Here is a 27,681-nt window from a genome sequence, read left to right as displayed (position 1 = left end):
GGGTATTCTGTGCATGATACACGTCCATCCAGGGTTCCCAGTTTGCCTTCCACATCACTGATTTCACATTCATCATCACAACTCTCACTGCCCCCAAGAAGGATTGCAAGTCGGCTAGCATTTCATTTCCTTGCAATTCTTATTTTGCTTGTTAATCTTCCCCTTCGTCTCATCCTGTTGGTTTTCTTTTCTCTAAGCTTGGCCTCTTTGGGTGGCCTTTCATTCTTTTCCCACAAAGTTCATCACTTCTGGATGCTGCTGTAGATCATTTTCAGAGATTGGGGTTCCGGTTCCGGGGTATCTATCCTATGCTCAGGCTTCCCTCCTCCCCAGCTTGCTCACTCTTGAAGAGGCCGAGATCTAGTGACACCACATCTATTAGCACATCCTTGTCCCCGTGATGGCCTCCTTGGGTGGGGGCTGAGTTCACCTCTCAGGCTCTGGCTTGCAGACTCTCAGGCACTGTGCTTATGTGACCCTGACCTTGAGAAGGGACAGCTTCACCCACTTCATGGCCTGAATCTCTGACACAACAGTGAAGTCCACAGAAATCTATAACAATGTCTGTATGTTCAGGACACTTTCTGGCCTTGGACAAGCCCACCGGCTGCAATGGACTTCTCAGATGCTCTCTCTTCCTGCCTTGGGAGTTGCTGTCTCTGAATGGATGCAGACAGAGGCAAGGGAGAGGATGAGGGGAGAGGGGAGTGACAGAGCCCTCCTTCTACCTCCAAATTGTCACTTGCATCGTACAGGACCAGTTGCTTGGCTTTATGATTGGCACAGTCTTCAGACTAAGGGAGAGAGTGGCTTCTTTCCTTCCTTCCGGAGGTCTCAGATTCCTGGGGAAGCCCGGATGGTGTCGTTCTTGGCCCTGCTCCACGTGTCTAGCAGCGAGGAGGCTCCTCTCAGACTGCCCACCTGTCTTTGTTTCCAGTGCGCTGAGTGTTTGTCTTTTTTTGGTGCGTCGTCTTAGGTGTCTTAGGGGAAAGCTAGGAGAAGCCACAGAGGAGGCTGCCAGCTACACTCTATTTTAAACCTCAACTCCCCCCTTCCCTCTTAAATTCATTTTTAACCCCATTCCCAGAAGGAAGGCCCCACGGGAAATTAGCTTTCATTTGTCTCTCTCCTCCAGGCATGACTCCACAGTTTCTGCAACAACAGAGCCGGGGAAGGGAGAATGCAGCAGGCGCTGAATATTAACCATCAAAGGTAGATGGCTTCAATATTGAAACCACCAGGGCCCGCATGTGCAAAGCTGCTTAATGAGGGTGTAATCAAACACAGTCCACCAGAAGGAAATTAATTAGAGTCCAGGGGGCAAGCAGGAAGCAGAACCAGGCTGCTCCCCCTCCTCGCTCTAGCACATCAGTGGCAGCCGCTGCTAAGGAAGGGTCAAGCCTGGGGGATGCCAGGCCTCAGCTGGGTGCCAGGGCTCCTGTCCTCTTCCCCGTGACATTCCTGCTTGCCTCTGGGGGACACCCAGGGGAGGGAAGGGAAATGTCAGGTGCTATTAGGGAAATGCAGCCTGAGGAAGCCCCCAGAGAGACAAGCTGGGACATCCCAGAGTTAAGGAGCTGGGCACAGAGAAGACTTGCTTCTCTAGGAAGACAATGGCCTCATAAGAAGAAGGACAGAGTCGTAAACAACAGCTGTATTCTCTCATAGTTTTGGAGACCAGAAATCTGAAATCAGGGTATCTGCAGAGCTACACTCCCTCTAGGGATTCCAGGGGAGATTTCCTCTTTTCCCCATGTGCCACAGGGAAGGAAGTGATGCCGGGCAGCGACCTATGCACCGAATGAGAGAAACAGATACAGGATGCAGTGGGATGAATGGTGGCCCCTAAAAGACAGGCCCATGTGCTTGTGCCCAGAAACTGTGAATGTGACCTCCCTGGGAAAAGGGCCTTCACAGACATGATTACCTTAAGGACCTTGAGATGAGATGACCCTGGTTTTCCAGGTGGGCCCTGAATCCGAAACAAGTGTTCGTACAAGAGACACAGAGAAGGCAGCAGTGTGCAGGTGGGGCAGAGAAGGGAGGAACGTGGCCACAACCACTGGAAGCTGGAAGGGGAAAGAGTGAAGTCTCCCTGGAATCTGTGGATGGAATGCGGCCCTGCCGACCCTGAGCTGACTTCTGGTCTCCACACTGTGAGAGAATACGTTTCTGTGATCCCAAGTCACTCGCCGGTGGTCATTTGTTGCAGCAGCCCCAGGAAATGGATGCACCAGATTGGATCAAGAAGGGGGTGGCATTTTTCCTGGGGGCATACCAGGCAAAAGGGAGAAGAGATCAAGACCAGTGGCCGGGACCCCTCCCTTCTTCCACTGCTGCGGACCTGAGCCAAGAGCACAGCTGTGGGCAACCAAGGACGTTCCTGCCAGAAATCAATTTGCTGTCTCTGCCAGCCTGGAGCTCTGTGGGTACATGCACCCCTGACACACTCTCCTTTGCTGTCTGCTCCCAGGGCAGGGCTGTGCTAGTCAGAAATGCTTCCCACAGGACCCCCAAGGTGGTTCTCAGCTCAATACGGGAAAGAACCTTTACAAACAGGTGATGAAGGAAATGCCGACCGTGGCCACGACAAGGATGAGGCTGGAAGACACTCCAGGAAGAGAAATAAGCTGCGCACGAGAAGACAAATGCTGCACGAGGACACTTATATGAGGGACCAAGAGTATCTAATCATTCAGAGCACTCAGATTCACAGACAGAAGGTAGAATGCTGGTTGCTGGGACTGGGGAAGGGGGAATTTGTGTTGGATGGGTAGGGAGTTTCAGTTTGGGGAAGATGAAAGAGCTCTGGAGATGGAGGATGGTGACGGCTGCCAATGTGAATGTGCTTAATGCCACTGAACCATGCACCTAAAATGGTTAAAATGGCACCTTTTATGATCGTATATTTTATCATAATAAAAAAATAGTGGTGAGCTCACCGTCATTGGAAGGATACAAGCTGAGGAGAAATACTCATCGGTCGGCACTGCTGAGGCAGGATTTCTGGACCATAAGGGAAGTGGCCACTAAGGGTTGCCCTCCAGCCCCCTGTGACTCTTCTCATCAGCATGGCCCAGGATACAGGACCCTGGCATCCAAGGAGGTGCCACTAAGTGGCTACAAGACGTGGAGCTTGGTGAGAGTAACCGGGAAGGAACGCAGAAAAAAAAAGAAGCAACAAAAAGAACCTACACAGTTATGAAGCTGCAGAGATGGCGGAAGGGGAGGAGGTGTTTGGTGATGGAGTTTTAAGACCAGGGCTGAGACTCCCTCCTGGAGGGGCACGTGGGGTGCAAAAGCAGAAGCAGCTCCAGTGGGCCTGACTGCTCCAGAGGGGGCATCGCTCCTCAGTGCAGCAGCAACAAGACGCCTTTATCCCCAAAGTGCCACAGCTACGCAGGGCGGTGCTGGAGGAAAGTGAGTCTTAATACGCTGAGGCATATGGAAATCTGGTGTTTCACACATTTGTCATGTTCAAGAGAATTAGGCACATCAGAGTGTCTAAGAGATTGGCCTTCCAATCCCCATTTAAAATGGGCAATTGAGTGGTTGATTTTAAGCTTATGATTTTAAGCAGGACACCGGAAGAGGATTCGACCAAGTTTGTAACCATTTTGAAATGTTTCAGAGAATAGTCATCATATTTATCAGCTTAACTTATTAAATTTTAAGAACTGTTTAGGAACCTGAGAAAGTCCTGCTTCTTAGGATGAGTATTTATAGACTTAAGAATACTGGTTAGGTTCAATTTATAAAATCACATCAAGATATTTAAAGAAATTTAATGACTTAAGTTATAAACCCCCTACCCTTGAACATGGTTATTTAAATGGACTAGATTCGTGAGTGGAATAATGAAATTGGCATGTTAAACTTAAATGCTTAAGGAAACACTCGGTTTAAAATTTTCCACTTCAATATATATTGAATATTCATTGAGAAAATTCAAGTAGTTGTAAGTACTTTGTGTGTGTGTGCCCCAAGAATACCAAGGACAGATCATGCAGATGAGGTGGGTGCCCTGCAGAGTTGGGGGTGGGGAACATCAGCACGGCTGGAGAGGAAGGACTATGCAGTTAATGTCCAGAGGCACACTGCTCAGGCCTGGAAGACACCAAAGCAAAGCAGACTAGCAAAAGTAGTAACAGCAACCGCTACATCCCCTCCTGCTAACAAAACCACTCGACAGCGTGGGAACCCTGTTTGAAGGTGAGGCCTCCTCACCCTCCTGCTGATGTCTAAGGTGGGCATGGCCTGGCTCCTGGTCCCAGTCTTGGGGGTTGCCTCTCGAGGGCACCCTGGTTTGGTGCCCGCCACTCCCACAGGCCTGTGAGTTTGGTACCCAAGCAGGTGGCCATTAGCACCCAGCTGACTTAAGTCAGCCAGATGCTGCCAGGGAGGGCTCTGCTCTGCAGAGGTCCAAGCCAAGAAGCTGCTGGTGTGTGGGGGGGTCACTGGCTCCCACGCCCCCCTCCACCAGACTTGCCCAGGCTGTCTGAGGGATGAGAGGTAAAGACTGGGGTTCTCTGGTCCCACCTCAGGGCCCAGGGGCAGCTCATGACTCTCCCACCCGTCCAAGGCCACATGGCCCTCACAGGTTTTTGAAGCCAGGCACCGCGGCAGGCTGGCCCTCCTCAATGGTGACAAGTCTTGCCATCAAGTCTGCCTTGCCCAGCAGGAGTCAGCAATGTTTGGCAGCTTTGCTCAGCAAGGGGCTTCATGACTGTGTGTTGTTTGTGTTTTAACTTTTAAGTCTTAAGAAATGACACCCTCTGTGTGAAACAGACCTCTGGAAACAGATGCCCAGCCGTTGCCAAGAGTAACTTAATTAAAATCCAAAAAATGGCTTTAGCAACAAATAAATATCAAAAGGATGCTTTCTGTTTAGAAAACTCTAAAGTGATCGAGGAGGCGTATCAAGCCACATGGAGGGTTTTGTCTGCTCCTCCATGGTCATGGCTCTGCCCACACGTGGCTGAGGGTGGGGGACAAAGACCTGGGTTAGACCCTAAGTCACTGTGTGGTCCCGGGCAAGCCATGCTCCTACACCACAGCTTCCCCACCTGCAAATGAGAAGGCTGCACTGTTCATTCTTCCAAAGAGGGGGTGGGAGAGAGCAGCAGGAGAGGAACTTGGACCAAATAGGTTTGAAACACAAAGAATTCAACAAATAACCATTTTCCTTTTCCTACTGGACATTTCAGCCACTGTTTTATGACTCCAAAAGGGTGGTGGCATTTGCAGTATTTCCCAGATTTATTTCCCAAGCCCCTCCCCTGCTTCGCCGGGACCTCTTGTGGGACTGGGATTCTGCAGTACGTCTGGGACCAGATGGTCTCTGAGGTCCGCAGGCCCCTACATTCCGTGAATTCTCAGCACTCTATCATCCATCCCAGCGCCCTCCTAATCTCTCTGCTTGGAAAATAATCTGAACGGGTTGTTTATACCTTCTGGCGAATGCATTTAGGTCCATTTGTCCCTCTCTATAATAAATTTTGTCCAAGTGAAATGAAACGTTTTGTTCATCCTCAAAGGATTTGCAGGTACAATAGCAAAGAGGTAGAGGAATGACTTAGAGGATCCTTCTGGCTCCCTAAAAAACCTGAGTTCCAAGCACGAGAGCCTTGACGGGAACAGCCCATTTCTCAGGGTGAAGAGCTGGGGGCTGGAAGGTTGTCTCATACAGTGAGCCAGTGGCAGGGTTGGGGGGCTCCAGAGTCCCTAGAAATTTCTGACTCTGCCTCTACGAACCCTTGGAAATTAAGCATTAGCCAGGGTTCTCCTGAGAAACAGAACCAATTAGATGTGTGTGTGTGGAGAGAGGAAGGAATTGATTTATTTTAAGGAATTGGCTCACATGATTGTGGGGGCTGGCAAGTCTGAAATCGGTAGGGTAGGCTGGGAGGCTGGGGACCCAGGGAGGAGCTGGCAGTGCTGTCTGGAGTCTGGAGGCAGACTTCCTTCTTCCTCGGGGACCTCTCTTTTCTCTTGGAGCCTTCAACTGATTGAATGAGGCTCACCCATATTATGGAAAGTAATCAGCTTTGATCTATTTATGCTTTTGAGATGGAGTCTCTCTGTCACCCAGGCTGGAGTGTGGTGGTGTGATCCTAGCTCACTGTAGCCTGGAACTTCTGTACTCCTATAGCCCCAGATATTTGGGAAGCTGATCCTCCTGCCTCAGACTCCTGAATAACTGAGACTACAGGTGTGTGCAGTCACATTTGGCTAATTTTGAAAAATCTTTTGTAGAAATAGGCTGAGTGCAGTGGTTCACGACTGTAATCCCAGCACTTTTGGAGGCTGAGGAGGGCAGATCACCTGAGGTCGGGAGTTTGAGACCGGCCTGGTCAACATAGTGAAACCCCCTCTCTACTAAAAATACAAAAATTATCTGGGCATAGTGGTGCGTGCCTGTAATCCCAACTACTTGGGAGGCTGAGATAGGAGAATCACTTGAATTCAGGAGGCGGAGGTTGCAGTGAGCCGAGATTGTGCCACTGTACTCCAGCTTGGGTGACGGAGTGAAACTCTGTCCCTCCAAAAAAAACAACAAGAAAAATTTTTTTTGTAGAAATGGAGTCTCGCTTTGTTTGCCCAGGCTGGTCTTGAACTCCTGGCCTCAAGCGATCCTCCCACTGTGGCCTCCCAAAGGGCTGAGATTACAGGTGTGAGCCACTGCACCTGGTTTTATTTGGCTTTTGTTTTTACTCCAAGTCTACTGATTTCACATTATTATTTTTTAGACGGAGTCTAGGTCTCGCTCAGGCTGGAGTGCAGTGGTTCGATCTTGGCTCACTGCAACCTCTGCCTCCCCAAGTTCAAGTGATTCTCCTACCTCAGCCTTCAGAGTAGCTGAGATTACAGGTGCCCATCACCATGCCTGGCTAATTTTTGTATTTTCAGTAGAGACAGCGTTTCACCATGTTGGCTAGGCTGGTTTTGAACTCCTGAGCTCAAGTGGTCCACCTACCTGGGTCTCCCAAAGTGCTGAAATTATAGGCATAAGCCACCACACCCAGCCTCAGATGTTAATCACATTTGAAAAATAACTTCACAACAGCATCTAGACTAGTATTTGACCCAAATACTAGTCACAGCCTAGCTAGGCTGACACATAAAGTTACCATCACAAGCTAAGGGTCTTTACCACTTTAAATCTCTAGGTCAGAGGTAAGGCCAAAGCCAAGGCCAGACCTCCAAGAATCTGGACTCAGACCTCTTGCTGCCCTCCCTCTGGGTGAGCAATGAGTCATGCTGGATGAGGAATCCAGCTCCAATCCAGCTAGCTCTCAACTTCAAGCAGGAAGGGGAGAGCGGGCGGGACAGAGGAGGAGGGCTGCAGGATCCACAGCTGTGGCCAGGGGTGAGGCTCTGCCTGTGCTCTTCCACCTCTCCATGCTTGGCCACTTTCCCCAAGATCTTTCCAAAATGCGCTCTGTGCTGTGGGGAGGGCAGGAGCCGGCCCAGGAAGGGAGCCACAGATGCCCTTCCAGGGGCCTTTCTTCCTAGCAGGAGCTGGGAGGAACACCAAGGGGCTGCCCAGACCCCTCAGCTAGGCAGAATCGTTCCCATCTTAGGGCCCTGGTCCTCAGGGCCTGATTCTGTTTCCAGGTGGAAAATCAGTGAGCCTTCCAGGGTGCAGAGGAGGGGATGGGGTGGGGTGGTATCCTCAGAGCTGGGAGGGGCCTATGGTTTTTCAGTGGTCACTGAGTTTGTTCACAGCTTCGAGGAAGACTGAGAGGGAAGGGGCTGGAGCTGGGGGTGGGAGTAGAGGTGGGTGACGCAAGATGGCCAACAGCATGGGCTTGCCAAAGGCCCTGAGCTTCCTGCCGGCATCCTAGGCCTCTCTCTCTACCCAGTGACCCTGATCCCATCCGAGGGTCTCCCTTGGTGGACTCCTTCCCTCAAAGCACAGCTGCATACCTGCTCTCAGGTCCCCAACCAGCTGCCCACACTCCACCTCTTGCCCATTTTCTTTTTCTTTTTTTCTTTCTTGTTTTTTTTTTTTTGAGACCGACTCTCTCTCTGTTGCCCAGGCTGTGCAGTGGAGTGCAGTGGCATCATCTCAGCTCAAGGAAACCTCCGCCTTCCAGGTTAAAGCAGTTCTCCAGCCTCAGCCTCCCAAATAGCTGGGATTACAGGCACATGCCACCAAACCCAGCTAATTTTTGTATTTTTAGTAGAGATGGGGTTTCACCCTGTTGGCCAGGCTGATCTTGAACTCCTGACTGCAGATGATCTGCCTGCCTCCCAAAGTGCTGAGATTATAGGAGTGAGCCACCGTGCCCGGCCTCCCATTTTCTAAAACAGTCTAATTCCAGCCCAAAGTCCCTCCCCACACTGTGTCCCCATTACCCTCAGAGAGCCCTTTTCTGGGTCTGGCTCATGGACTGGCCTCTCCCTGAAACATGTGACATCAAAACCATTTCTATTTGCCTCGCCCTGCTGGACCCTTTCTGGAGAGATGGGAATTCTTGGAACAGGTAACTTATTCTCTTTCGTGTCTGAGTTTCCATGTCCCAAACCAACCCCTCTGAGTTCCTGTTGGTCTGTCTTGGGCTGACAGCTGTCTGGAAACCCCACCAGTGAGAACCCTGCCTAAGACTGTTTTTATTCTGAAACTCTATAATTCTAGAAGGCTGTGGAAAATATAAGTCTGCAGCTGAGAATCATAAAAGGTTCAGAGGACTGGCATGTCCTAGGAAAAACTAAATCGACGGAAGGACTAAGCTTGGAGGAGTGGAAGCTACTTACCGGGGTGGGGAGCACCCAGACCTCATTCCCCCAGAACTGTTAGAGGCGAGGATGTAAAGAGTCTGGGAAACTCAAGAAGAATCCTGGACCCCTGGGATACTGCAGGGTCCGGGGTTCACGGGAGCCCAACAAGGACACCCTGATGCCCCTGCTGGTGCCCTTGGTGTCCCTGACTAGGTGAGTCCAGATCCACTCAGGTTGTCTTAGATTCTGTCTGATGCTCTTTGAGAGGCAGGGGTGTTGAGCTGGAACTTTCTCTTTTTCTTTTTTTTTTTTAAGACAGAGCCTTGCTCTGTTGCACAGGCTGGAGTGCAGTGGTGCAATCTTGGTCACTGCAACTTCTGCCTCCTGGGTTCAAGTGATTCTCCTGCCTCAGCCTTCTGAGTAGCTGGGATGACAGGCGTGGGCCACCATACCCAGCTAATTTTTGTATTTTTAGTAAAGACTGGGTTTCACTATGTTGGCCAGGCTGGTGTCGAACTCTTGACCGCAGGTGATCCGCCAGCCTTGGCCTCCCAAATTGCTGGGATTACAGGCATGAACCACCATGCCCAGCCTGAGCTGGAACTTTCCAGAAGATGCCCAATTGCTTCAGCTCCTTGATTCAAGAGAAAGAGAGCAAGTACCTGGCTGAAAGGCAGATGCCAAGTTCTGGCAGGTGTTTCACAGTTCGCTGCCTCAGGTGATTTGAGAAGGCTGTGCCCGAGAAGAGTCATGGGAGAAGGCCTAAGGCTTCTTAAAGGGCTCAGCTGATAAAGACTAAACTTCTGTGCACCCTCACCAAGGCTGCCAAGTACAGCTGTGCAGGGCATGCACTGTGCAAGGGTGTATGAACTCACCGAGCCTTGACGCTGGCCCCGCACCTAACCTTCTACTTCTCATAAAGACACTCTGTGGGCTAGAAGCCACATTCCACCTCAAGGAAGGAAACCAAGGTGCTAGGCGTCCCTGAGTGACCTGACTCACTCACCGAATGGCCGCTACACCCCCAAGTTCTTGGTTTTCCTGGGCTGTCAGCAGCAGAGCTGTAGCCAAGATCTAACATGGAAGCAGCGTGCTCATGAAGCTTGCCCCTTGCCAGGAACACCTCTTCAGGTCATGGTCCTGCTCTCTGCTTCCTCCAGCACCAGGTCATTGTTGTCATAGCCACACCGTCTCAACATCTGACTCTAAGAAATAAACTACTGAAAAAGTGTCACATGGAGGAGGGGTCCCGAACCCCCAGGCCACAGACCAGTACCAGTCTGTGACCTGTGAGGAAGCAGGCTGCACAGCGGGAGGTGAACCGCGGGCCAGCGTCCCGCCTGAGCTCCTGTCAGAGCAGTGGCAGCATTAGGCTCTCACAGGAGCACAAACCCTACTGTAAACTGCACACGTGAGAGAGCTGGGTTGCACACTCCTTATGAGAATCTAATACCTGATGATTTCTCACAGCCTCCCATCACTCCCAGATGGGACCATCTAGTTGCAGGAAAACAAGCTCAGTGCCCCCACTGATTCTACATTATGGTGAGTTGTATAATTATTTCATTATATTACAAGGTAATAATAATAAAGTCCAAAATAAGTGTAATGTACTTGAATCATCTCGAAACCATCCCCTACCCCTGGCCATGTGAAGGGGCAGCACAGGTCCTCTGTGCCCCAGAACCCCTCTTCCACCCTGCCTGTGATGAGAGAACCCAGGCCACCTGTCCCAACCTGAGGAAGCTCAGAAAATACCAAGTTTTTCACTGGGACAGGCCCAGGCCTCACTTCCAATACTTCTCCAGGGACCACTGGGTGGGACCAGGACTTGGGAATCAGGAACCTGGTTCCAGTCCTGTGTGACCCTGCACAGACCACTCCCTGTCTATGGGCTGTGTGTGCCTCTGCCGAACATCTCATCTCTGACTGCAGCAGGCCTTTTCACCAAAGGAGCTGTGGACCCCTCCTGCTGCCATTTCCTCTAGGAAGGGAGGGGGCAGAGGCAGATCCAGGCCCCTGGGCCCTCTAAGGATATTAGAGCCTCAGCGCTGCCTGTCATCTGATGCCAGCGAGCCAGGACCATTGCCAGGAGAGAGCCGGTGAGACCACAATGTACAAGGTGGCTAGGTAGCCTGTTACAAGGCAACAGGACTGCACTGGGTACCAGCACCTACCTGTGCCAGGTGGAACAAGAGCCCCTCCACGCTTCCTCCTATACGGCCCCTGCTCTCTCCTGCCCAATCATAGGAAGTGTGATAGTCAACTTTATGTGTTTATACATGTAAATCTCCCCTTGGTTCTGTTTCTCTGGAGAACCTTGACTAATACAGGAAGTAACATCCCCATGGGAAGACATTAGGAGCCTTAAGTAGGAAATTATAAGCCAATCTCGGGAGTATCTCACTGTCATGCTGAGTCCACTGTAGGCCCTTCCATAGGAATGCAGAGCTTGAAGCTTCCCACACCTGGGCCCTAGCAGGTTCAGTGCAGAAGGATTCGCTGGCTACCCCCTGCCCTCCCCTACAATGGCCTGGCAGGTGTCTGTGGGTGGGCGAGATGGCCCTGGCATTCAGCAGAGTGGGGGAGACATGTCTCCTCCCTGAGCCCTGTCTGTGCTTGTCCTCATCCTGCATCTGAGCTATGGGGCCTCCAGGCAGTGGGGAGCGGAGTTGGGGGGACCTCCAGGCTGACCATTTACCAGGAAGAAATCAGAAAAAGAGGTTTTGTTTCCAGATGCCCAGCCTACCGCTGAGCCCTCCCTCCCTAGGAGCACCTGCAGCTCCTGTTCCCCTGACCCCCCACCATCTACAACACAGCCTTTTCCATAGTCTGCACCCACAGAGGACTCCCCGGTCCCCATAGGAAAGGTGCATGATAAGTGCTGGGAGGTCCTGGTCCAGGGCAGGAATTCTGACTCTTACGCCAGGTGTGGGGCAGGCTCTCTTGGGCCCTCACCTGCCCCCAGCACCAAGGGAGAGAAACCCACTCCACTCCTGCCCCCTGCTGCTGTGGAAGGCCTAAACCCAGAGCTCCAGGAGGCCGTGACTGCATAGACAGAAACTAAGGGCAGTGTGGTGGGGGTGGGGGCCGTCACAGACTTCCTGGGCTGAAAGTGCTGGCTCCCTCAGTGGGCAAGGGGTGTCCTGCAAGCCTCCTGGGCACCTGTATCTGTGGGTGGAGGCTCCATGGGGACAGCAGCTGTGGGGTGGGAAGGTGCCCAGAGGGGGCACTACAGGGGGTCCCAAGATAGCTGGGGGTACTTTCCACAGGTCCCTGGCATGCTCTGGGAAAGACCTGGGCTGAGGGCCATGCGAAGGCCAATTGGGCAGGAGAGGGACAGTCTTGAGGACCAGGGCCGCCAGGAGGAGCTGGCAGAGCAGGTGAGGCCAAGCCCACCTAGGAAGTGGGGAAGACTGAGCTCCCAAAGCTCCTGGGCCTAGTGCCTGTGTCCACCTGAGCCCCATTAAGGAAAGGAGTTTGCCCAGCAGCCAGTGTGTGCCGTGCCCTGTACCTGTGCAGGCCCCCACGGCCAGAGGCAATGGCATACCTGGAATCTGACTATGGCCAGCCCTGCAGTCACTCAGCAGTCCTCTATGGCATCAGCAGCTGCTCTGAGCCCTTCTAGAAATGAGCACCTTGGCCGGCCCTGCCTTCCCTACTTGTCCCAATTGGTGCCAGCCCTGCACCTGTGCAGGCCCCCATGGCCAGAGGCAATGGCAGACCTGGAATCTGACCATGACCAGCCCTGCAGTCATTCACCAGTGCTCTATGGCATCGGCGGCTGCTCTGAGCCCTTTTAGAAATGAGCACCTTGGCCGGCCCTGCCTTCCCTACTTGTCTCAATTGGTGCCACTCTGCTTGGGTACCCAGGGAGGTCTGCTGAATAAAAGAACCAAGTACTAGCGCAGTCAGGTGCCAGGCAAGGTTCTTGCCCTCTCAAGTCAAAAGCCCCGAAGCTCCACTGGGGCTGGCAGGTCTGGGTCTCTGGGAACATGAGAGAGGCCGGAGTGGGCACAGGCTCCGTCCAGATGAACATGGAGAGCAGACACTCAGAGAAGGAAGGCAGAGTGGGAAGTGGAGGGAGGGAAGAGAGACCAGATGTGCAAGGGGCCAGGGTAGCCCCCACAGTGGGTGGAAAGGTGGCGAGGGAGCCAGGCACTGAGTCACATGGGCAGTGGTCCCAGCAGAACCTGACCGAGGTTGGAAACAGGCCCCAGCCTTGTTCCCTCCCCACTGCTCTGAGATGAATGGCTCACCGTGCACAGGGCAGCTCAGGCCTCTGTCAGTGCTGGGCTTTGCTCACGTGTGAAAATCTACGGGTTCTTGGTTCTGGCCTCTGCCCCTGGTACCATGTGACATGGCCTTTTACCCTCCATCAGCTAGGACTGTGGTCAGCATGAACAGACTGGTCTTGGCCATATGGGGGTCAGCCCCAGAACCTGGGGAGGTAGGTATCTGTGTCCCCTCTCTGTCCTGGGACATCCCAGCTCTTGCACCAGCTGAGGCCAAGGGAGGTGACCTTAGGGCTTGAATGTGAACCTGGCTCAGGGCCTAGAAGAAATAACTGACCACATATAGGAACGAATGGGTATTTCTAAAACCACAGGCATGTGGTGGGATCTCAGCACTGGTAGGGAACCTCAGGGGTCATTTCACCTACCACTCCTTCATTCTGGAGATGGGGAAACTGAGGCCAGAGACGGGAAAGTACTGGACAAGTTAGGGTTTCCACTGGGGCCAGAACTGAGGGTTCCGGGCTCCCAGAGAAGCCTGCCTCCTTTCTGTGCCAGACTGCACACCTGTACTGGTGCTGGCTTCTGGGGTCTTTGCCATCCCTCCCGGAGGGAAGGCAACAGTTGCTACCATGGTTTTCTCCTGGTGGGTTGCCTGTGGCATCACCAGTACCTAGAATGACGCCTTGGGGCACAGGAACTTGATTGTTGAATAAATGAATTAATGCATACTGTCTTTTTTTCTGTTCTGCTCATCTAATTTCCTCATTTTTCTATAATTGTATATTGCTTTTATAATATTTTTAAAAACCACCATTTTTACTTTAAGCAATATCCTGCTAGCTCTGCAAAACCACCTAATGAGCAAAATCAACACAAGAAAATGCTTTGTGGACTAGAAAGCCATGTGCAGCTGGGAGAGGTGCCCCTAATGCCTGCCCTCCTGCCCAAGGCCCGGCTGGCACCCAGACAATCAAATTGAACAATCAAATTGAGAAGGGTGCTCTTCTCAACTGCCACCAACCACTTCCAGTTCTCATGGCCCCACTGCCCCACCTTCCCGCTGGCAGAGGCTGCAGAGGGGAGCTGACCAAGATCCGGCAGAGGAACAAGAGTCTGCTTCTCACCCAGGGACGGGAGAAACACACAGCAGGAAGAGACAATGAAAGAAACGGAGACACAAAGAAAAGCCACAGGGAGTGGAAGGCAGAGAGACAGAAAGACAGGCGGACACCCAGGGCTGAGCAGAGGTGAGGGGCAGCTCTGGAGGTGGCCCCCGGGCGTGTGCGTGTGTACGCGCTTTCACACACACACACACACACACACACACACACACACACACACGGGCACTCCCCACTCTCAGCTGGGCTTCCGTGTCTCTCCTGGTTAAGATAAACTTAGAAACATCAAAATGCCACATCTCTTTGAGCAGCAGCCGTCGGCAGAGCTCCATATGGCTGCAGCAGCCAGGAGTCTGGGCTAATAAAAGTTAAAAAAAAAAAAAGCTGGGAAATGCTCCTGGAGAGCCACGTGGGCACTGCTCAGGGCTGGGGGGTGGGGTGGGGAGGAGAGCAGGCAGGCCCGCCCCTGCGTGGCATGCCAAGGTCTCTGTTCTCATTTAGAACACCCAGCCCTTTTAGTAACGGTGAGTCCAAGATACAGCAGCTGAATCTGCTGTTTTAGATGCCTAGGCCCTCTCCTACCTCCATTCCAGTTTCTCTTAATGGGAGAGGATACGACAGTCAGTGCCGAATGTTTGCGTCCCCTCCTCTCCACTCCCAAATATATACGTTGAAATGCTAACCCCCAAGGTGATGGCATTGTGAGGTGGGGCTTCTGGAAGGTGATTAGGTCATGAGGCTGAAGCCCTCACAAACGGGATTAGTGCCCATATAAAAGAGGCCCCAGAGAGACCCTTTATTTCTTACACCATGTGAGAATGCAGCAAGAGGGTACCATCACCAGAAAGCAGCCTCACCAGACAGTGAATCTACCAGCACCTCAGTCTTGGACTTTCCAGACTCCAGACTGTGATAAATTAACATCTGCTGTTTATAAGCCACCTAGTTTATGGTATTTTGTTATAGCAGCCTGAAAGGACTAAGACAGTCAGCAAGAACAGAGCCAGGAGGAGCCAGGGCATGCAGTGCGTGTGCGCGCGGGTGCGCATGCCTGGTTTTCTCACAGGGCACCGGCAGCACTGCTCTTGGTGGGGAAGGGGAGCCAGATGGCTGGCTGTGGATCCCCACGTTGGGGGAGAATCTCCAATGCTGACCCCACCCCCTCTGCATCCTGATGGGAGAGCTGGAGAAGACCCTAGTGTCTGGATGACCCTTCTTCAAGGAGCCTCTCCCCTGCAGGAAGGGAATAGGGATGAGGGCAGGAGTCATAGCATCCAGCCCAGTTTACAGGGGGGTGCGGGAATACCACGGCCCATGCTCAGAGGAGAAACACACTAGAAGTCTGAGCTAAACCCCCGTCTCCTGAGAGAGAACGCCAGGGACAGAGGCCGGAGGAAGTGTGTGCCTGATGGGAAGTTTCAATCATTCTGTAAGGATTTCCTGAAAACGGCCTGGGTGCCAGTTTTTATGGCCTCTGCCCCAGAAAAGCACACATGGCAATGGAATGACATGGGGGAGGGGAGGGTGCACCCACCCTGATGGTCCATGGATGGACACCAGGCTACTTTAGAACTTCTGAAGACAGCAAAGCAGTTTCTGGTAATCTCTGAGAAGGTGGCATTTGTTCCAGAAAAAAGGACCCCCCCCAACCCTCTCCCACTGCCTCACCAGACCCTAAAGTCAGAGTAACTGGCCCAGTTACAGCCCGGGCAGTCATGCCTAAGCACTACAGAGGCTGCTATTTCCCTAGCCGGTGGCCCTGGCAGCCTTGGAAACCAATGAAGCAGGCTCTGACACAGGAATCCCTCTGCATCTTTATCACTGGAAAAGCCTTGATCCAGCCCAGGCGAAGAGCAGCGGATTTTAAAAAGGAAGAGTTCTCTTTGTGGAGGAAATGAACATGATTCAGCACAAGAGCTGATCAGGAAAGTGGAGCCAGGCTCTCCCATCAGGCTCCGCTCCCCTCCCGCCACCTTGGCAGAGGCCCTAGACTGCACCTGCGGGATGGGATCCCGTGCTGCCACAGAGCCTGGGCACCACGCCACCCCTCTCTCCAAGAACACCACCACCTGGCAGGCTGCCAGGAACAGCCAAGCCCTGTGGACATCACTCCCAGAAATCCAACCACACGGAAAGCAAACGTGCTACATCTCATGACAGTACTAACGAGCCTGGTAAATCAGCCCACAGTTGCACAGCCGTAGCTGGGGAATCCAAGTGCTTTCTGAGGACACACTGGTGACAGCAGCAGACACACGCATACACACATCTTCACGGCACACAGATTCACTGAGGTATGCCATGAGCCTGTGGGTTTTCAATACCATACGGTGGACAACAGTGGTGGTGGTGGGTCTCTGCCCTCAGGACGCACCTTATCTGACAAGCAAAAGGAACATCAGGGAAATACTCTGCATGGATTGAATGCCTCCCAGTGTGGTGGGACCTAAGAGGCATATGGATCTCTGAGCTTCGGCTGACATGCTCAGGAAGGTGGCCCTGGAAAGGTAAGGTGCATTCAGTGGAAACAAGGAAAGCATTCCAGGTGGGGGAAGAGCAGGTCCAGCATAGGGGCCCCCTGCTCGGTGTCTGGTAGCTTTCCAGCCTGCTCGCCTACAGAGGTGTTCTTAGGTGGGAGTGGGAGGAAAAAGGTGACCTTCAGAGGTCATTATGCTCATCTTTCTGCCTTCAGGTAGTAAGGATCTGCTGCTCCACATCTGCAGGGAATCTCCGGGTGCTTGTCCATTATTCAGCTCCTCTTGAGGAGGAGTGAAACTCTTAGGTCCCAGCTCTGTGGCCCAGGCTAGAGTGCAGTGGCTCGATCTTGGCTCACTGCAACCTCTGCTTCCCAAGCTCAAGCCATCCTCCTGAGAAAGAATACCACAACCCTGATCCCAGTCTGGGCCAGACCCAGACCACCACGCCTGGCTAATTTTCAGGGTTTTGCCATGTTGCTCAGGCTGGTCTTGAACTCGTGAGCCCAAGTAATCCTCCAGCTTCAGTCCCCTAAAGTGCTGAGATTACACGATGCCTGCCCTCAGTGGTTCTTGTTGGCATTAGCTGATGTGGCTCTTGTTCCCAGGTGCAGAGTGAAGCCAGCCCCACCACCCCAGACAGCAGAGGGAACCGGGAATCCAGGCTCTAGCCACACCACTGCGGGGGGCCCAGACAAGCAAACACAGGAACAGCCCTGGTGAAGGGGTGTGTGCCATACTTTGCTTGCCCCTTGACCAGGTAAACCAACCCCATCAGCCCCTCCTCATGGGAAAACTGGGGTGCTGGTGAACATGAAGACAGGGGCTACCTCAGCTGGGTGGATCTCGGGGAAACAGACCCATTTTTCTGCTGCTCCATGACGCAGGCCGACAGCTCAGTCTAAAATTTTGAGGGCTCAGGGAAACTGTTGGGCTGAAGAGATGACAGCTCACCTTCCAGGTGGCCTAGCACTTGCCCTCTGTCAATGATGGAATCTTACTTCTTCTCCAGAGCTCCTTAAAGACAGCAGGCCTGAGCCCAAGACATGGGGAAGGACATCTGGGGAAAAGCTGGCTTCTTTTAACTCCACGAGCACTTGCTCCAGATGCTTCTAAACGTGCAGTGAGTTTTTGATTCAGCCTGAACCCTGCCCAGGTAGATAGAATCCAAAAAATTCTTGGCCTGAGAAAGAATACCAGAACCCTGACCCCAGCCTGGCCAGACCCAAAGTAAGGCAGATTCTCCCGTTTCTTATCACAGTCACCATGAGAACGTGTCTTGAATGGCAGCACCAACACCATTTCACACACTTTGTAGCATTTGCTCTGCTCAGTACCCCAGATCCCTCTTTGGGAAACAAAGAAACAACTCAGAGAGGTTATCTGCTGGGCCCGAGGCCACAGCTGACTGAGGACCGGAAGGTGAGCTGCCTCCTTGATCCTTGGCCCTGGACTCTTCTCAGATTACCCTTATCTTAAAGGGAAGGGAATTACTTTCTGTTCCTTCAAGGCAGCTGCCTGGCATCCTGCCTGTACCCCTGGCCACAGCTCAGGGTCGTTTGTGCTGAATGAGGCCTCTTGATACCTCTCTAGCAAGTGACAAGCTGGAAAGATGCCCTCCAAACCTCAGATGCTGAAGAGGGGCATTCAGAAGAAGTGGCACCAGCAGCCACAATCCATCAGCTCACCGTGAACTGCCACACATGCTCCTGGGTGAGGTCCCTGTTTCTAGATCCCCAGCCTGGAGAAAGTCACAGCAAGAGGAAGGGTGGTACAGACCGGAGCAGAGATTCTGAACTTGGAGTCTGTGTTTCAGGGGCTTTGTGAACCCTCTGAAATTGCCTGTGAGATTGCGTGAGTCCAGGTAGTAAAGACAAATGAGTCAGTGCATTTGTCTGGAAGACTGTGTAGCTCTTTCAGAGCCTCAAAAAGATCAAGGACTCAAAGAGGCTAAGAGCACAGGAACGGAGGCTCCCAAGTCCCCTCCAGCCATGTGGCTCTGGGCATACACAAATCTGGCAGCCAAACTCACATTATCAAACACAGGAGAACATGCTGTGTGAATGGGGGTGAGGGCTACTGTCCTTGCTGCTGCCCCTCCCTGGTTCTGTGTCTGCTCATTAACGCCCACCCCAGGGACCTGCATGACATTCCTGCAGAACTCAGCACCCCATGCTCTGCAGACCCGTCTTTACTGTCTTGGCTGTCTTGCTGAGGAAGAGGTTCTCGCCGGTCTGACCCCAGTGAGGCCTGTGTGATCTCATAGCTCTCACTGGCTGCTCATTCCCTTTCTGAACATCACCACCTTCAGACTAGAGGAGGAAACTGGAATGGAAAGGAAAATGCAATTTAGGGGACAGAGCCACTTCAGTGCATAGCACAAATCCAGCTGGACATTCCTCCAAATGGCCTCAGGGTCCTAGAAAGCCACCTCTCTGTCACAGGCATGTGAACACCCCTGTGCTCCACTCCCATGCTGCTCAAGGCCCATGACTACTTCCTGGAGGGGCCCTGCTCCATCCATTCCAGGCCACACAGGGCAGCTCCAGGCCCATCGCCCTCGAATCCCCAGCCAGTGGTCAAGGAAGCCCAACACGAGCCCACAACCTGAGGACCTGCTGCTTTCACAGAAAACGGGGAAGCTTGATAAGCCCCCTCCCACCCCTCATCAGCCCTCCGGGTCCTCCGGCTGAGGAGGGTGCCAGGACACCAATACCCATGTGCAGATGTCTGAGGAAATGCTTCTTGTTTCAAGGGCCACCCATGGGGCTGCAGGGGCTTATCTACTCCCCTGCAAGGCAGGAAGAAGCTTAGTGTCCCCAGGATGTGGACAGCCTTTCAGGGACTGCCAAAGTATCTGCCCAGTTTGGGTCCAGTCTCCTCCTGTGGGCCTCCAAGTGGCCTTCCATCATGCGAGCTTCACTCTGGTCTTTCACCCTCCAAGAAGTGCTTGCCAGCTCTGCTGTATTCCCCAAAGAACCCATTCCAGGGCCGGGGAAACAGCATGGGATCAGGAAAACCTTCTTACTGTAAGGTGTGCAAATGGGATACCATGGTCTGGAAAACCCATTACTCTGTTTAAAAGTGAAAGAGTTACTATAAAGGCCATACGTCACTTTCCAATTTTCAAAAGACAAAGAAATACACACTGCTAAAGTTAAGTGGTGCATAATGTCATCTTTCTTTGGTGATTCAACTGAGAAGGCACATGGGGATCCATCAGCGTCTCGGGCATCATTCTGGAGGTTGTTGGGAAAAGCAGAGGCAGGAGCAGATGTCCCACATCTTCCCAGGTCCCCACATCTCTGCTTGCCTCTCCCTGCGCAGTGTGCAGCTTGGGGACACAGGCTTTAGGGTAAGAGCACACCAGGTACAAAGGTGGGGGAGAGTGCAGCAGAACCCAGGAGGGATGCGGGCATGATTAGATTTTGGAAGCTCCTCCCAGGAAGGTGCTCCTACAGCCTCTTTCACCAGCAACTGGAAAACCTCAGAAAGGTCACCTGAGATTTTCTCTCTGACATCCACGGTAGACTCTACCTCTAATGGGGTCAGTCTAGCAAGAATATGGGGCCTGGGTTGCCTACCCGCCAAAGCCTGACCCAGACAACCTGTTTGGTGATGCAGGAGAGCAGCTTTGCATTTCTCTGCCTGTCTCATACTCAACAAAATTCATGGCATGGGCCATGCTCCTCTCCCCACCAAAGAAACTGGGCAAAGAAAACAAGCCACAGAGAGGTGAGTGACAGCATTAGCCCCAGGGCAGCCCCAAAGCAGAGGGAACTGGCCAAATTCTGCAACATGCGTCCCTAGCCAATGGGACAGGCACAGGCTAAGGGCAGAGTCCTGGCAGCCTCCTGAAGTTCCTGCTGGCCAGGTGGTCACATAGGACGCTAAAGCCAGCTCCCCTGTCTCTACCGCTTTCCACAGGGGCTCATGGTTGAGGATCTGCCAAAGTTAGTCAGGGGAGGGGAAACAGTCTCCTCCTTGAACTACAATCCAGGATGCCTCCCAGGCGAGTGAAGGACCTAGGGACTGGAATCGCATTGGCCCTGGGGCTGTGCCCTTGGACTCCCACTCAGGTAGCCAAGCCGGGTCCAACTGATAACTGCATTCCTTGAGGACCCTCGGCATGGAGTGACTGCCAGTGGGCAGACAGGAAGAAAAGAGCCCTGGCCCAGACCAGGCAGGCATCCCTGCCTCCCCTCCCACTGACTGTCCCCGGAGACCAGCCTCCTTCTCTGCCTGCGGAGGAGAGCAGCGGGGATAATATGCCAACAGGTCCCGCCCGGCGGGCCTCACCCGGCCAGCCATCCACCGCCCTGCCCTGAGGCCCCAAATTCAGCGAGAGTGCTGAGGCACCTGCCGCCAGACAGGGCTCCATCCCCGAGAATGGGGCCCTGGGCGGTGTCCCTCAGTGCCCCGGGCTTCCTCGGTTAGGGGCGGGGCGCTCCCTGGCCCGGCGCCCCCACCCCTGAGCCCCCTCCCCGAGCTCACCTGGCGCAGGTGCTGCAGCAGCGTCCCCGCCTCCTCCCGCCGGCCCTGGCGCACCATCCGCAGCAGCTCCTGGACCATGCCGACGCGCCGGTGGTAGGGGGGCATCCCCGCGCCCGCGCGCCCCGCCTTGTCCCCAGCGCGCAGCAGCAGCGACGCCCAGAAGTCTGGCCGTTCGCGACGGGGGCCCGGCGCGGCGCCGGGGCTGGCTCTCTCCGCCAGGCTGCCTTTGGTCTGCCGGGTGCCCATGCCGCCGCCGCCGCCGCCGCCCGCCGGGACTCTCCGCGCTGGGCCTCGAGGCCGCGTCCCCGCTGGCCGCCCGCCCCTCGGCCGCCCGTGCGCGCCCGCCTCCTGGGCTGCAACTTTGGGGGAACTGTTGCGCGCGGGCGGCGCGGGGGCGGGCAGGCGGCTGTCGGAGATCACCGCGCTCCTCCCTCTTGGCTCTCCGGGCGCGCTCCCCAGGCGCTCGCCGCCTGCCCGCCGGCCCCGCCCCGGCCCGGCCCGCCCCCGGTCCCCGCCCCCGCGCCCGAGCTCCGCGCCGAGGTGCGCCTCCCTCCTCGAGTGCTCCCGCTCCTTCCCGCCCCTAGGCTCCGGGCTGGGGGCCGCCGGGCGCCCCCTGCCTGCGTCCTCCTTGCAGCCGCGCCGCCTATTGGCGGCAGCACCGCGCTTCCCGGGGCCGTGGCGCGGGGGCGAGGGGAGCTGGCAGGCCCAATGGGCAGTCTCTGTCGATCCTCACCGGGATCCCCTGACGTTTCCACCACCGCGCGCCCCAGTAGCGTGCGGGAAGGTGCGCCGGGCGAGATGGGGAAAGTTTGGAGCATGGGAGTGCGGGGGGCTCTCTCAGGCCCGGAGTCGGGTTTCTCAAGGTGGGTTCCGCTGAGCGTCAGCGCCCAAGTTGTTGGAGGCTCCGGTTAAAAATGCAGGCTCCTGCCCGGCGCGGTGGCTCACGCCTGTAATCCCAGCACTTTGGGAGGCCGAGGCGGGTGGATCACGAGGTCAAGAGATCGAGACCATCCTGGTCAACATGGTGAAACCCCGTCTCTACTAAAACTACAAAAAATTAGCTGGGCATGGTAGCGCGTGCCTGTAATCCCAGCTACTCAGGAGGCTGAGGCAGGAGAATTGCCTGAACCTAGGAGGCAGAGGTTGCGGTGAGCCGAGATCGCGCCATTGCACTCCAGCCTGGGTAACAAGAGTGAAACTCTGTCTCAAAAAAAAAAAAAAAAAAAAAAAAAAAAAAAAAAAAAAAAATGCAGGCTCCCTTGTAAATCTGTTTTAGTTCTTTGTAAATTCTGGATATCAGCCCTTTGTCAGATGGGTAAACTGCAAAAATTTTTTCCCATTCTGTTGGTTGCCGATTCACTCTAATCATTGTTTCTTTTGCTGTGCAGAAGCTGTGGAGTTTGATTAGGTCCTGGTGTTTTGGTCATGAAGTCCTTGCCTACACCTATGTCCTGAATACACCATGGAATATTATGCAGCCATCAAAAACGATGAGTTTGGGTCCTTTGTAGGGACATGGATGAACCTGGAAACCATCATTCTCAGCAGACTGACAGAAGAGCAGAAGATCAAACAAGGCATGTTCTCACTCATAGGCGGATGTTGAACAATGAGAACACATGGACACAGGGAGGGGAGCACTACACACTGGGGTCAGTTGGGGGGAAATAGGGGAGGGACGGTGGGGGGTGGGGAGCTGGGGAGAGATAGCAAGGGGAGAAATGCCAGATGTAGGTGATGGGGAGGAAGGCAGGAAATCACACTGCTACGTGTGTACCTATGCAACAATTTTGCATGTTCTTCACATGTACCCCAAAACCTAAAATGCAATAAAATAAATGGGAAAAAAAAATGCAGGCTCCCAGGCCTCCCCTAGACCTATTGAATGAGAATCTCCTCGGTGGGGACTGGGATCCGCCTTTTTAGCCAGCATCTTGGATGATTCCCATACACACTCCTTTGAGACCCGGCCTGCTTGCAGGGCTCTGCAGGGTGATGGCTGGTTGCTGAACCTGGAAACTGTGTGCGGGCTTCTGTGTTGCGTATGTGCCCTTTTATAGAGAGGGCCTGTTGCTTCCATCAGGCTCTCAAAGGATCTGGACAGGAGAGGTGTGAAGAACTCCTGTGTTCTCTTGTTCTCACTCTCGCACCCCTGGAGAGGGGTCCCTAGGGTAGTTCTGGTACAATAAAGCAAAGTCGTGTCTGCCAGTAGGCCCAGCGACACACCCTGCTGGCCCGCCTTCCTCCCGTCGCCTCTGCCAGGCCCAGCCTGTACGGGACCAGAGCCTTGGGATCTGATGGTGTTGTCAAAGCCAACCAGGGGCTGCCAGAGCGAAGGCAAAGGCACGTGGGGGAGCTTCTTTGTTGCAGATCACAGGCCGCCCTGGTCCCAACGCAGGGCAGCAGCAATTGTGCAAGCTCGCCTCTGACCCCAGCCCTGGGCGCTGCTTGTGGGTGTAAAGGCACGTGGGCTGTAGGGACAGGAGGCTGGATCCCAAATCACAGGGAGCTGAGCCCTACCACTTGGTGAGCACTGAGTATCAGGCGACTCTTCGGCCTCTTGAGTCCTGGTTCTTCCTCTGCCAGGCTGTGATAATAACACTGCCAAGAACTGGGAGAGTAAAATCGGAGGACACTGCTAAAGGAAAAAATTATTTAATGATACACGTTAAAGCATCGCAAGGAAGACTGTGTCCAGGACCATCACCATAGGTGTAGGGACCTCTGCAATGAGATTTTGCAGTCGCAGGGAGAGAGAGACTGAGCTCAACTCCAATTACAGCATGGGCAAGTGGGAATTTATTGCCAAGGACCAAGGTGGGGATCAGTGCATAGAAACTTATTAAGGGAAACATCAGGGCTGAGGGGGATTCTGGCTAAACAGGTTGTATAGAGCACCCTTGACATAAGTGACTCCATCTTAGGAAAAGGGTCCATTTTACATTTGAAAAAGCCTCATGCCAACAGGAACCAGATGTTTGCCTAATTAATAAAGACTATACACCCCCCAGATAAGGACATAAACAGGCACACTCTTTACTATCAGACCTCACCAGAGGACTCTGAGGCCATTCAAAAAGGCAGGAGTTCAGCAACTGGAGATGGCCGTCTGGATAGATCCCATCTTGCCCACACTCTGCCCACATCAAAGACTCTTCCTTGCAAGACATTGAGAGCTGTTTGGATCAGGCCAGGACACTCTCCTTGTCCAAGTCACTCTCCTTGGACTGGATTGTTAATCCCATCTTCCCCCTCCCCTTTTCTCTTGATGTTAAATGTTACTTTGGTATGGAATGTGTAATCTATAGCATTTATACATTGATTAAGTATATTACCATGTATGGTTGGCAGTATTGACTGACTTGTGGAGTGACTTGATCCTGTGCGCCCCCAGCTCTTATTACCAAGTGAATGGGGAATGCTAAGGAGAATTGCCTCCTTGAGAATACCATGTAGCTGTGGCTTTTGTGACTGAAATAGGATCAATAAAAGCCCGAGATTGTGGAAAGACACACATGTGCGTGAACCTGGTGACCTTATGCTACTCACAACACCAACCTAACAGAATTCTTGCTTTAGACAGGCCAAGTGACCAGGTATCACTTGGGGGAGAGTAGAGGATGATAAACCTAATCCGATATTGAGGTTGGAGGGTTCTTGCTAAACTGACTTAGCAGGGTTCTTTGTTAAAACTGGGTTTTAGATGGAAGTGCACAAAGGATCTAGAGGAAGGTTTGGGAGCCTGACTAAAGTTTGGCCAAGCAAAGAATCTTTGTCAAAATATAATCTCCAAGCAGAGTAGAGGTGTTCTGCCAATGAGAATTCTGCTTCCTGCTCTGTGATCGAAGGGTTTTCCATAGGTGTCTTCTCCGTTACCCCTAAGTACCTTGCGTACGAGTCCTGGCATCTCTCCTGCAGGCTTTTTCTTCCCTTTGGCCACCTCACTCTCAAATGTCCATCTCTGCCAGCAGAGAACGCTCAGCCTTCCTACAAGCCGGCTTTGCAGAGCTTGGATAGCACTTTCCAAACTTACCTGAATCCTCTGTCTACAGAACACACCTGCTGGCATCTCCAGAGAACCCAGCTTGAAAAATACTTATGTGTCTCTCATCTCTGGTCTGCAGGACCACCAGACAAAGTGGTCACCAATTAAACCTACTGACCAGGCCGCTCCCTACAGACAATGGGCTCTACCCACCTGGAGACAGACCACACAACCTACACAGCCTGTTGGGCTGTTTGAGGGTGTGTAGTTGGGGAAAATGCCATCTCAGTGGGAGAGAGCCCAGGCAGTTCCTCACTTGGGATCTGAATGGTTTTTTCCAGAGACTGAAGGTCTTTTTCAGAGACCTGATTCTATCCTTCTCCACTTGCTCTTAATTTTTTTTACCTTGACTTCTCCTCTTTTCTGGCTTGTTCTCCTCAAGATATGCTCTACTCAAATCTCTTCCAACTATTTGAAAAATTTCATTTGCCCCCACCTGCTTCAGTCACCAGTGCCCCACCTTTATCCTTCCTTTTCAGTTAAGGTTTTTAGTTACTACCAGCCCTCCTTCCCTCCCTCTCTTCCCCTCCCTCCCTCGCTCCCTTCCTTCTTTCCTTCCTTCCTCCCTTTTCTCTCTCTCTGTCTTCCTCCCTCCCTTCTTTCTTTTTTTTTGACACAGGGTCTCACTCTGTCACCCAGGCTGGAGTGTAGTGGTACCATCACGGTTCACTGCAAACTTGATCTGGGCTCAAGCTAGTCTCCCACCTCAGCCTCCCAAGTAGCTAGAATCACAGGTGCACGCCACCATGCCTAGCTAATTTTTGTAATTTTTTTTGTAGAGACAGTTTTACCATGTTGCCCAGGCTGGTCTTGAACTCCTGGCCTTGGCCCCCACAAAGTGCTGGGATTACAGGTGTGAGTCACCATGTCCAGTCTATTGTCACCCTTCCTTTACCTCCATTCACTCCTCACCCACTTCAGTTTGGCTTCTGGCCACACCACGTCACTAAAATGCCTCCTGCCAGTGACCTAGTTGCGAAACTCAGTGGCCACATTCAGTCTTCCTCTTACCTGACTTTTAAGCAGCATCTGATCCTGTTGCGTACTCTTTTGGTTGAAACTCTACTCCCTTGGCTTATAAGGAACTGCTCTTCTCTAGGCTCCCTTCTTGAGTTCTCCTGGGAGCTCCTTTTCTTACCCTCATTCTTTGCCTGTTGCTATTACCCAAGGTACTCCTCATATCCCTTCCTAGGCAATGCTATTATTTATTTATTTATTTGAGACAGGTTCTCACTTTGTCACCCAGGCTAGAGTGCAGTGGTGCAATCATAGCTCACTGCAGCCTTGAACTCCTGGGCTCAAGGGACACTCCTGTTTCAGCCACCTGTGTTTCTGGCACTATAGGCACATGCCAACATGCTCTGCTGGGCAATGTTATTTGTAATCATGGCTTTACTTGCCATGTACATACTGATGACTCTTTCCAACTTACTAGCTAAGAAATTAACCTGTCATTGATTCGTGGATGCTGACAGAAGACATGAGACTCCAGGGTCAGAAACATAGGACTTTGTTACTCAGGGCACAGCAAGAAGCATGTGCATCAGCACATTTGCCTCCAAGTCCCATAGGAGCAACATGGGGGGTCCAGATGGATGCTCCACAGGCAGCTGGTTAGCGTCATAGCTGAGGAACACCAAGCCTGGAGAGTGGGCTGCTTATGCAGGGAGGAATAAGCAAGCCTACTCTTCCTCTACCAGGGAGATGGTACCTCATCCTTCAAGGCAGCTCACTCTAAATACAGCATTGAGAAGTGGCCCAGGTTAAAAATGGTCAGGGTCTCACAATTTTGGCGTGCACAGCAAGTTGTGTGAGAGTGCAAGGGACCCAGGGAGGATCACCTCTTCCAACAGCAGGCACTTCATACTCGACAAATGAGCTCATCCTCTTCCAGGCCTCCCTCCCATTCTACCCACTCATGCCTCTGCTTTTAGTAACAGCAGGCCAGAAACCCAGGAGTCATTGTGCAGTCTTTGGTTAACCTGCATCTGGTTAACCAAGGGCAGTTAATGATGCTAAGGATGGCAGCTCTCATTTGCTGTGCATTCGCTATGTGCTTGGTCTTGGGCTGTATTCTTTGCATATATTAGGCATTTCATCCTTTCCGCAGCAGTGAGGTAGCCTTTGTTATTGTCTGATTTCCCAAGTGAGAAAATGGAACTTGCCCAAGGTCACACAGCTAGCAAAGGGCAGCGTTGAGATTCACATGTAGGTCTGCCAGCATTATTAAGGTCCTACTTTATTATTATTATTTTTTCTTTAGACAAGATCTCACTCCCGTCACGCAGACTGGAGTGCAGTGACGTGATCATGGCTCACTGCAGCCTTGACCTCCCGGGCTCAGGTGATCTTCTGACCTCAGCCTCCAGGGTTGCTGGAACTATAGGCATACACCACCACGCCCGGCTAATTTTTTGTATAGATAGGGTTCCACTATGTTGCCCAGGCTGGTCTCAAACGCCTAAGCTCCCAAAGTGCTGGAATTACAGGTGTGAGCCACCATGCTGAGCCTTGGTCCTACTTTTTTTTTTTTTTTTTTTTTTTGAGACTGAGTCTCGCTCTGTCACCAGGCTAGAGTGCAGTGGCAT

The 27,681-nt window shown here is 52.8% G+C and overlaps 1 protein-coding gene across 2 annotated transcripts in view; it reads right to left on the bottom strand.

The window, feature by feature from the left end:
• LRRC75A (leucine rich repeat containing 75A) overlaps positions 1-21,515 on the bottom strand; it is a 50,495-nt gene extending 28,980 nt beyond the window's left edge. Inside the window, exon 1 of one of the 2 annotated variants that reach the window (XM_032280169.1) lies at positions 21,049-21,515. In XM_032280169.1, coding sequence (XP_032136060.1) covers positions 21,049-21,294 — 246 coding nt within the window. In that variant the 5' untranslated portion in view covers positions 21,295-21,515. The remainder of the gene's footprint in view (positions 1-21,048) is intronic. The other variant, XM_032280168.1, reaches the window with a different exon arrangement.
• Between the last annotated feature and the right edge of the window lie 6,166 nt (positions 21,516-27,681).

Source organism: Sapajus apella, unplaced genomic scaffold (genome assembly GCF_009761245.1).
Source record: "Sapajus apella isolate SASKATOON/1434 unplaced genomic scaffold, GSC_monkey_1.0 scaffold12, whole genome shotgun sequence".
Classification (NCBI taxonomy): domain Eukaryota; kingdom Metazoa; phylum Chordata; class Mammalia; order Primates; family Cebidae; genus Sapajus; species Sapajus apella.
The sequence above is the reverse complement of the archived record's forward strand: the minus strand, read 5'-3'. Positions and strand labels throughout refer to the sequence as shown.